At 40.1% G+C, this 11,445-nt stretch overlaps 1 protein-coding gene across 1 annotated transcript; it reads right to left on the bottom strand.

The window, feature by feature from the left end:
• Positions 1-470: 470 nt before the first annotated feature.
• Positions 471-10,007, bottom strand: LOC127905919 (uncharacterized; the record flags this gene model as incomplete). Its single annotated transcript, XM_052456946.1, has 3 exons — positions 471-2,218; positions 4,392-6,376; positions 8,431-10,007. Coding segments are annotated over 3 exons (5,310 nt in total), but the record flags the coding sequence as incomplete, so codon positions are not given.
• Between the last annotated feature and the right edge of the window lie 1,438 nt (positions 10,008-11,445).

Genomic DNA, 11,445 nt, shown 5'->3' with positions numbered 1-11,445 from the left:
TGGACTTACGTTTGCTTGGGAATCTGCCCTTGCTAATATGAATCCGAACAAGATCTCCAGGTTCAAACCTAACCATTTTCCGCCCCTTGTTAGCTTGTTTAGCATACTTTATCGTTTTCTCCTCAATATGTAATCGAACCTCAGTTTGTGGATGACATGCCGTACTGAAAAGTAACTTCGTTCCAAGCTTCCTCCAAAGAGTCTTCCAAAAGTGGCTTAAGAACTTTGTATCACGATCAGAGACAATGCTTTTAGGAACTCCATGCAAACGAACAATCTTTTGAAAGAACAAATCAGCAACATGTACTGCATCATCAGTTTTGTTGCAAGGAATGAAATGAGACATTTTGGAGAATCGATCAACCACGACCATTATTGAATTCCTTTCCACGCTGTGTTCTTGGTAACCCAAGTACAAAGTCCATGCTAACATCCATCCATGGTTGCTCTGGAATAGGTAATGGCATATACAGTCCATATGCATTCTCTTTACCCTTAGCTTTCTTGCAAATAGCACATCTCTCAATCACCTTGTGCACATCCCGTAACATGCTAGGCCAAAAGAAATGTTCTTTCAGCAGCTCATAAGTCTTCTTCTCCCCAAAATGACCACTAAGACCACCACCATGAGCCTCTCGCACAAGCAACTCCCGTAACGATCCTGAAGGAATAAACATTCTGCCCATTTTGAACAAGTAACCTTCATGCATAAAGAACCCATCACAAGCTCCCTTTGCACATTCAACAACCACATTAGCAAAGTAGGAATCATTAGCATACTGTTCCTTCACTTGTTCAAAACCCATCAGCTTTGCATTCAACATAGAGATCAGTGCAAACCTCCTAGAAAGAGCATCAGCAACCACATTAACTTGCCCTTTCTTGTACTTTATGACATAAGGAAATGACTCCATAAACTCCACCCATTTAGCATGTCTGCGATTCAGCTTGCTTTGCCCCTTAAGATACTTCAAGGATTCATGATCAGTATGTATAACAAATTCTTTAGGCAACAAGTAGTGCTGCCATACCTCTAGAGCCCGAATCAAAGCATAGAACTCCTTGTCGTAAATAGAGTAGTTCAAACGTGCTCCATTTAACTTTTCACTGAAGAATGCAATCGGCCTCTTTTCTTGCAGCAAGACAGCCCCAATTCCAACTCCGGAAGCATCGCACTCTATTTCGAATGTTTTAGCAAAGTCTGGAAGTGCTAAAACTGGAGCAGTACACAACTTCTCCTTAATTAGCTCAAATGCTTTCTGCGCATCTTCACTCCATCTAAAGTCGTTCCCTTTTTTCAAGCATTTTGTCATAGGAGCAACAATAGAGCTGAAGTCTTTCACAAATCGCCTGTAGAAAGAAGCTAAACCATGGAAACTCCTCACATCAGCGATACTAGCAGGTTTTGGCCAGTCCCGAATTGCCTCAATTTTCTCCTCATCAACCTTAACTCTCCTGCTAGAGATAATATACCCAAGAAACACGACACTTTCTTTACAGAAGTAACACTTTGTGAGTTTCCTATACAACTTAGAATCTCGCAAAGTTTCAAACACAACTCTAAGATGCTTCATATGATCATCAAAGGTCTTGCTATACACCAGGATATCATCAAAATATACTACAACAAACAGCCCAATATACTTCCTCAAAACATGATTCATAAGCCTCATAAATGTACTAGGCGCATTAGATAACCCAAACGGCATTACCATCCATTCATATAACCCCTGTTTAGTTTTAAATGCTCTTTTCCATTCATCTCCTTCTTTCATTCTAATTTGGTGATAACCACTCATCAAATCGACTTTAGAAAACAATGCAGCTCCATGCAACTCATCAAGCAAATCATCAAGTCTGGGTATAGGAAATCGATACTTAACTGTTATTTTGTTGATAGCGCGGCTGTCCATACACATCCTCATGGTACCATCTTTCTTCGGTACAAGCAAAGTAGGTACGGAACATGGACTAAGTGATTCTCGCACATAGCCCTTCTCTAAGAGCTCACCAACCTGCCTTTGAATCTCTTTTGCTTCCTCTGGATTACATCTGTATGCTGGTCTGTTAGGAAGTGAAGCTCCCGGCACCAAATCAATTTGATGCTCAATTCCACGAATAGGTGGTAACCCTTTAGGTAATTCATCTGGAAACACATCTTTAAATTCTTCAAGCAATTCTTTAATCTGTATTGGTAAGTCCAATCCTTCTACTTGTAGTAATTTTTTTTTTTTTGGTAAGTTGACGTATGTATTAAAAGAAGAAGATACAAACATTATAAGGGGCATACCCCAGATTTACAATGATAACAGAAACATAAAACAACAGATGGCTACAGGCTAGCCACCGACCGTAAAACTGAAACCTCACTAGATTCGTTAGGGAAACCAATACAACCAGCTAATCTACTTGTAGTAATTGCTTTGCCCAGATCATGAAAACAACCCCTGCTGAAGCTAATGCTTGTTTGATGTCTCCTTTTTTGGCTAACAACAGCCCCTTATGTGATTTCACCTCCTTTTGTTGGCTTCGTATCTGATCCTCTCTAACCTGTTGAGAACTCAATGGTAACAAGTTCACCTTCTTTCCATTCAGCATAAAAGAATAAGTGTTCTTTCGTCCATTGTAGGTCACATCCTTATCAAACTGCCATGGACGACCCAGCAACAAATGGCTAGCTGACATTGGCGCAACGTCACACAAAACCTCGTCATGATAGGTTTTAATGGAAAAAGGTACACGAACTTGCTTTGTCACCCGAATCTCCCCATTCTCATTCAGCCATCGCAAACTGTACGGCCTGGGATGTGGAAGGGTAGTTAAACCCAATTTCTCCACCAAGGTAGTTGACGCAACATTAGTGCAACTTCCATTGTCAATGATCATCCCACACACCTTATCTCGAATCTGACATCGAGTATGAAAGATGTTCTCGCGTTGCTCATCACTAACGACAATTTGTGCATTCAGAACCCGTTGCACAACCAACAAATCTCCAGCCATAATTAAGTTTATCAACCTCAATTCCAGCAAGCCTTTCTTCTGTTTTTGGCTCCTGCCTTAGATCGCAACTGATGCTCTGATACCAGATGATGTGCCGTGAATGATTCGAAAATCGGCAACAATGAATCTGACGAAAATGGATGAAGGATGGGTCTGGTTGTGTTGTCTTTCTTTTGGTGTTTAGGCTGGATTATAGTGATTTCAAGGTAAATAAGATGGAGGATAGACTAGAATGATACTTTGATAAGTCGATCTGGACGCCACAAAGATCAATCTAGGATTTCGACGCCACACTCTTTGTGATTGAAGAGTGATAAGTCAGGTAGGGTTCTTCACAAAATCAATTTGGAAGAACAACTCTTAATTCTGTGAATTAAGTTTCAAATCTTGGCCAAAAGTTCTTTATTACATATTCTGATACTATATTTATAATTGGAACACCCCTCCAAAGTTAGGAATAATTCAACATGGCAGAAGTCAAGCCCAAAAAACAGACTTTGACAAACTAACCTAGACAAATTAACTAGCACACGTTTTTTGACCTTTCTAACATAAACAGACCAAATTTAAAACAACCATATCTTCTTATACAAAAGTCCAATGCAATCATGGTTGGACAATCTAGAAAGAACACATTCTGAACTTGAAATCCACCTTGATTAGTCTTGTTTTCACATGCAATGGATGACTTCAAATTCCGGTTCAAATTCATTTGCTGTTCTGACCATAAACAGCATCAATTCCTTCACTTATTTGCATATCAACCCAAATTCGAGTAGCCCAGCATCAAAAGAACAATTAAGGGCTTTTCTCATCTCCAAGTTCCAATTGTAGGCAAATAAACATCCTTGAACCAATTTCAAACTGCTTGCTAATTTTTAACTCTGACACAGCTTCAATCATTCCAATTTGACTCGTCAAGGCCCTTTGTAGTTGTTTCGCTCTCGCTCTTGTCATTGGACCATCTGAATCCTCTTGCACATTAGTTTTAGCCTTACAAGATGGATTATAATTCCCATGATGCACATCATCAGCCCCGGGTTGAAAATGATTTGTCCTCAAATCAGAATCGTCATCGTCATCCAAGTATGGAGTCAAGTCTTTCACATTAAAAGTAGCTGATACGTTGTAATTACCAGGAAGATCTACCTTATACGCATTGTCATTCACCTTCTCTATAATCCGAAATGGACCATCAGCTCTTGGCATCAACTTGGACTTACGTTTGCTTGGGAATCTGCCCTTGCTAATATGAATCCGAACAAGATCTCCAGGTTCAAACCTAACCATTTTCCGCCCCTTGTTAGCTTGTTTAGCATACTTTATCGTTTTCTCCTCAATATGTAATCGAACCTCAGTTTGTGGATGACATGCCGTACTGAAAAGTAACTTCGTTCCAAGCTTCCTCCAAAGAGTCTTCCAAAAGTGGCTTAAGAACTTTGTATCACGATCAGAGACAATGCTTTTAGGAACTCCATGCAAACGAACAATCTTTTGAAAGAACAAATCAGCAACATGTACTGCATCATCAGTTTTGTTGCAAGGAATGAAATGAGACATTTTGGAGAATCGATCAACCACGACCATTATTGAATCCTTTCCACGCTGTGTTCTTGGTAACCCAAGTACAAAGTCCATGCTAACATCCATCCATGGTTGCTCTGGAATAGGTAATGGCATATACAGTCCATATGCATTCTCTTTACCCTTAGCTTTCTTGCAAATAGCACATCTCTCAATCACCTTGTGCACATCCCGTAACATGCTAGGCCAAAAGAAATGTTCTTTCAGCAGCTCATAAGTCTTCTTCTCCCCAAAATGACCACTAAGACCACCACCATGAGCCTCTCGCACAAGCAACTCCCGTAACGATCCTGAAGGAATAAACATTCTGCCCATTTTGAACAAGTAACCTTCATGCATAAAGAACCCATCACAAGCTCCCTTTGCACATTCAACAACCACATTAGCAAAGTAGGAATCATTAGCATACTGTTCCTTCACTTGTTCAAAACCCATCAGCTTTGCATTCAACATAGAGATCAGTGCAAACCTCCTAGAAAGAGCATCAGCAACCACATTAACTTGCCCTTTCTTGTACTTTATGACATAAGGAAATGACTCCATAAACTCCACCCATTTAGCATGTCTGCGATTCAGCTTGCTTTGCCCCTTAAGATACTTCAAGGATTCATGATCAGTATGTATAACAAATTCTTTAGGCAACAAGTAGTGCTGCCATACCTCTAGAGCCCGAATCAAAGCATAGAACTCCTTGTCGTAAATAGAGTAGTTCAAACGTGCTCCATTTAACTTTTCACTGAAGAATGCAATCGGCCTCTTTTCTTGCAGCAAGACAGCCCCAATTCCAACTCCGGAAGCATCGCACTCTATTTCGAATGTTTTAGCAAAGTCTGGAAGTGCTAAAACTGGAGCAGTACACAACTTCTCCTTAATTAGCTCAAATGCTTTCTGCGCATCTTCACTCCATCTAAAGTCGTTCCCTTTTTTCAAGCATTTTGTCATAGGAGCAACAATAGAGCTGAAGTCTTTCACAAATCGCCTGTAGAAAGAAGCTAAACCATGGAAACTCCTCACATCAGCGATACTAGCAGGTTTTGGCCAGTCCCGAATTGCCTCAATTTTCTCCTCATCAACCTTAACTCTCCTGCTAGAGATAATATACCCAAGAAACACGACACTTTCTTTACAGAAGTAACACTTTGTGAGTTTCCTATACAACTTAGAATCTCGCAAAGTTTCAAACACAACTCTAAGATGCTTCATATGATCATCAAAGGTCTTGCTATACACCAGGATATCATCAAAATATACTACAACAAACAGCCCAATATACTTCCTCAAAACATGATTCATAAGCCTCATAAATGTACTAGGCGCATTAGATAACCCAAACGGCATTACCATCCATTCATATAACCCCTGTTTAGTTTTAAATGCTCTTTTCCATTCATCTCCTTCTTTCATTCTAATTTGGTGATAACCACTCATCAAATCGACTTTAGAAAACAATGCAGCTCCATGCAACTCATCAAGCAAATCATCAAGTCTGGGTATAGGAAATCGATACTTAACTGTTATTTTGTTGATAGCGCGGCTGTCCATACACATCCTCATGGTACCATCTTTCTTCGGTACAAGCAAAGTAGGTACGGAACATGGACTAAGTGATTCTCGCACATAGCCCTTCTCTAAGAGCTCACCAACCTGCCTTTGAATCTCTTTTGCTTCCTCTGGATTACATCTGTATGCTGGTCTGTTAGGAAGTGAAGCTCCCGGCACCAAATCAATTTGATGCTCAATTCCACGAATAGGTGGTAACCCTTTAGGTAATTCATCTGGAAACACATCTTTAAATTCTTCAAGCAAAGCAATTCTTTAATCTGTATTGGTAAGTCCAATCCTTCTACTTGTAGTAATTGCTTTGCCCAGATCATGAAAACAACCCCTGCTGAAGCTAATGCTTGTTTGATGTCTCCTTTTTTGGCTAACAACAGCCCCTTATGTGATTTCACCTCCTTTTGTTGGCTTCGTATCTGATCCTCTCTAACCTGTTGAGAACTCAATGGTAACAAGTTCACCTTCTTTCCATTCAGCATAAAAGAATAAGTGTTCTTTCGTCCATTGTAGGTCACATCCTTATCAAACTGCCATGGACGACCCAGCAACAAATGGCTAGCTGACATTGGCGCAACGTCACACAAAACCTCGTCATGATAGGTTTTAATGGAAAAAGGTACACGAACTTGCTTTGTCACCCGAATCTCCCCATTCTCATTCAGCCATCGCAAACTGTACGGCCTGGGATGTGGAAGGGTAGTTAAACCCAATTTCTCCACCAAGGTAGTTGACGCAACATTAGTGCAACTTCCATTGTCAATGATCATCCCACACACCTTATCTCGAATCTGACATCGAGTATGAAAGATGTTCTCGCGTTGCTCATCACTAACGACAATTTGTGCATTCAGAACCCGTTGCACAACCAACAAATCTCCAGCCATAATTAAGTTTATCAACCTCAATTCCAGCAAGCCTTTCTTCTGTTTTTGGCTCCTGCCTTAGATCGCAACTGATGCTCTGATACCAGATGATGTGCCGTGAATGATTCGAAAATCGACAACAATGAATCTGACGAAAATGGATGAAGGATGGGTCTGGTTGTGTTGTCTTTCTTTTGGTGTTTAGGCTGGATTATAGTGATTTCAAGGTAAATAAGATGGAGGATAGACTAGAATGATACTTTGATAAGTCGATCTGGACGCCACAAAGATCAATCTAGGATTTCGACGCCACACTCTTTGTGATTGAAGAGTGATAAGTCAGGTAGGGTTCTTCACAAAATCAATTTGGAAGAACAACTCTTAATTCTGTGAATTAAGTTTCAAATCTTGGCCAAAAGTTCTTTATTACATATTCTGATACTATATTTATAATTGGAACACCCCTCCAAAGTTAGGAATAATTCAACATGGCAGAAGTCAAGCCCAAAAAACAGACTTTGACAAACTAACCTAGACAAATTAACTAGCACACGTTTTTTGACATTTCTAACATAAACAGACCAAATTTAAAACAACCATATCTTCTTATACAAAAGTCCAATGCAATCATGGTTGGACAATCTAGAAAGAACACATTCTGAACTTGAAATCCACCTTGATTAGTCTTGTTTTCACATGCAATGGATGACTTCAAATTCCGGTTCAAATTCATTTGCTGTTCTGACCATAAACAGCATCAATTCCTTCACTTATTTGCATATCAACCCAAATTCGAGTAGCCCAGCATCAAAAGAACAATTAAGGGCTTTTCTCATCTCCAAGTTCCAATTGTAGGCAAATAAACATCCTTGAACCAATTTCAAACTGCTTGCTAATTTTTAACTCTGACACAGCTTCAATCATTCCAATTTGACTCGTCAAGGCCCTTTGTAGTTGTTTCGCTCTCGCTCTTGTCATTGGACCATCTGAATCCTCTTGCACATTAGTTTTAGCCTTACAAGATGGATTATAATTCCCATGATGCACATCATCAGCCCCGGGTTGAAAATGATTTGTCCTCAAATCAGAATCGTCATCATCATCCAAGTATGGAGTCAAGTCTTTCACATTAAAAGTAGCTGATACGTTGTAATTACCAGGAAGATCTACCTTATACGCATTGTCATTCACCTTCTCTATAATCCGAAATGGACCATCAGCTCTTGGCATCAACTTGGACTTACGTTTGCTTGGGAATCTGCCCTTGCTAATATGAATCCGAACAAGATCTCCAGGTTCAAACCTAACCATTTTCCGCCCCTTGTTAGCTTGTTTAGCATACTTTATCGTTTTCTCCTCAATATGTAATCGAACCTCAGTTTGTGGATGACATGCCGTACTGAAAAGTAACTTCGTTCCAAGCTTCCTCCAAAGAGTCTTCCAAAAGTGGCTTAAGAACTTTGTATCACGATCAGAGACAATGCTTTTAGGAACTCCATGCAAACGAACAATCTTTTGAAAGAACAAATCAGCAACATGTACTGCATCATCAGTTTTGTTGCAAGGAATGAAATGAGACATTTTGGAGAATCGATCAACCACGACCATTATTGAATCCTTTCCACGCTGTGTTCTTGGTAACCCAAGTACAAAGTCCATGCTAACATCCATCCATGGTTGCTCTGGAATAGGTAATGGCATATACAGTCCATATGCATTCTCTTTACCCTTAGCTTTCTTGCAAATAGCACATCTCTCAATCACCTTGTGCACATCCCGTAACATGCTAGGCCAAAAGAAATGTTCTTTCAGCAGCTCATAAGTCTTCTTCTCCCCAAAATGACCACTAAGACCACCACCATGAGCCTCTCGCACAAGCAACTCCCGTAACGATCCTGAAGGAATAAACATTCTGCCCATTTTGAACAAGTAACCTTCATGCATAAAGAACCCATCACAAGCTCCCTTTGCACATTCAACAACCACATTAGCAAAGTAGGAATCATTAGCATACTGTTCCTTCACTTGTTCAAAACCCATCAGCTTTGCATTCAACATAGAGATCAGTGCAAACCTCCTAGAAAGAGCATCAGCAACCACATTAACTTGCCCTTTCTTGTACTTTATGACATAAGGAAATGACTCCATAAACTCCACCCATTTAGCATGTCTGCGATTCAGCTTGCTTTGCCCCTTAAGATACTTCAAGGATTCATGATCAGTATGTATAACAAATTCTTTAGGCAACAAGTAGTGCTGCCATACCTCTAGAGCCCGAATCAAAGCATAGAACTCCTTGTCGTAAATAGAGTAGTTCAAACGTGCTCCATTTAACTTTTCACTGAAGAATGCAATCGGCCTCTTTTCTTGCAGCAAGACAGCCCCAATTCCAACTCCGGAAGCATCGCACTCTATTTCGAATGTTTTAGCAAAGTCTGGAAGTGCTAAAACTGGAGCAGTACACAACTTCTCCTTAATTAGCTCAAATGCTTTCTGCGCATCTTCACTCCATCTAAAGTCGTTCCCTTTTTTCAAGCATTTTGTCATAGGAGCAACAATAGAGCTGAAGTCTTTCACAAATCGCCTGTAGAAAGAAGCTAAACCATGGAAACTCCTCACATCAGCGATACTAGCAGGTTTTGGCCAGTCCCGAATTGCCTCAATTTTCTCCTCATCAACCTTAACTCTCCTGCTAGAGATAATATACCCAAGAAACACGACACTTTCTTTACAGAAGTAACACTTTGTGAGTTTCCTATACAACTTAGAATCTCGCAAAGTTTCAAACACAACTCTAAGATGCTTCATATGATCATCAAAGGTCTTGCTATACACCAGGATATCATCAAAATATACTACAACAAACAGCCCAATATACTTCCTCAAAACATGATTCATAAGCCTCATAAATGTACTAGGCGCATTAGATAACCCAAACGGCATTACCATCCATTCATATAACCCCTGTTTAGTTTTAAATGCTCTTTTCCATTCATCTCCTTCTTTCATTCTAATTTGGTGATAACCACTCATCAAATCGACTTTAGAAAACAATGCAGCTCCATGCAACTCATCAAGCAAATCATCAAGTCTGGGTATAGGAAATCGATACTTAACTGTTATTTTGTTGATAGCGCGGCTGTCCATACACATCCTCATGGTACCATCTTTCTTCGGTACAAGCAAAGTAGGTACGGAACATGGACTAAGTGATTCTCGCACATAGCCCTTCTCTAAGAGCTCACCAACCTGCCTTTGAATCTCTTTTGCTTCCTCTGGATTACATCTGTATGCTGGTCTGTTAGGAAGTGAAGCTCCCGGCACCAAATCAATTTGATGCTCAATTCCACGAATAGGTGGTAACCCTTTAGGTAATTCATCTGGAAACACATCTTTAAATTCTTCAAGCAATTCTTTAATCTGTATTGGTAAGTCCAATCCTTCTACTTGTAGTAATTGCTTTGCCCAGATCATGAAAACAACCCCTGCTGAAGCTAATGCTTGTTTGATGTCTCCTTTTTTGGCTAACAACAGCCCCTTATGTGATTTCACCTCCTTTTGTTGGCTTCGTATCTGATCCTCTCTAACCTGTTGAGAACTCAATGGTAACAAGTTCACCTTCTTTCCATTCAGCATAAAAGAATAAGTGTTCTTTCGTCCATTGTAGGTCACATCCTTATCAAACTGCCATGGACGACCCAGCAACAAATGGCTAGCTGACATTGGCGCAACGTCACACAAAACCTCGTCATGATAGGTTTTAATGGAAAAAGGTACACGAACTTGCTTTGTCACCCGAATCTCCCCATTCTCATTCAGCCATCGCAAACTGTACGGCCTGGGATGTGGAAGGGTAGTTAAACCCAATTTCTCCACCAAGGTAGTTGACGCAACATTAGTGCAACTTCCATTGTCAATGATCATCCCACACACCTTATCTCGAATCTGACATCGAGTATGAAAGATGTTCTCGCGTTGCTCATCACTAACGACAATTTGTGCATTCAGAACCCGTTGCACAACCAACAAATCTCCAGCCATAATTAAGTTTATCAACCTCAATTCCAGCAAGCCTTTCTTCTGTTTTTGGCTCCTGCCTTAGATCGCAACTGATGCTCTGATACCAGATGATGTGCCGTGAATGATTCGAAAATCGACAACAATGAATCTGACGAAAATGGATGAAGGATGGGTCTGGTTGTGTTGTCTTTCTTTTGGTGTTTAGGCTGGATTATAGTGATTTCAAGGTAAATAAGATGGAGGATAGACTAGAATGATACTTTGATAAGTCGATCTGGACGCCACAAAGATCAATCTAGGATTTCGACGCCACACTCTTTGTGATTGAAGAGTGATAAGTCAGGTAGGGTTCTTCACAAAATCAATTTGGAAGAACAACTCTTAATTCTGTGAATTAAGTTTCAAATCTTGGCCAAAA

Source organism: Populus trichocarpa, chromosome 11, assembly GCF_000002775.5.
Source record: "Populus trichocarpa isolate Nisqually-1 chromosome 11, P.trichocarpa_v4.1, whole genome shotgun sequence".
Classification (NCBI taxonomy): Eukaryota; Viridiplantae; Streptophyta; class Magnoliopsida; order Malpighiales; family Salicaceae; genus Populus; species Populus trichocarpa.
This window is presented reverse-complemented; position numbering and strand designations above follow the sequence as displayed.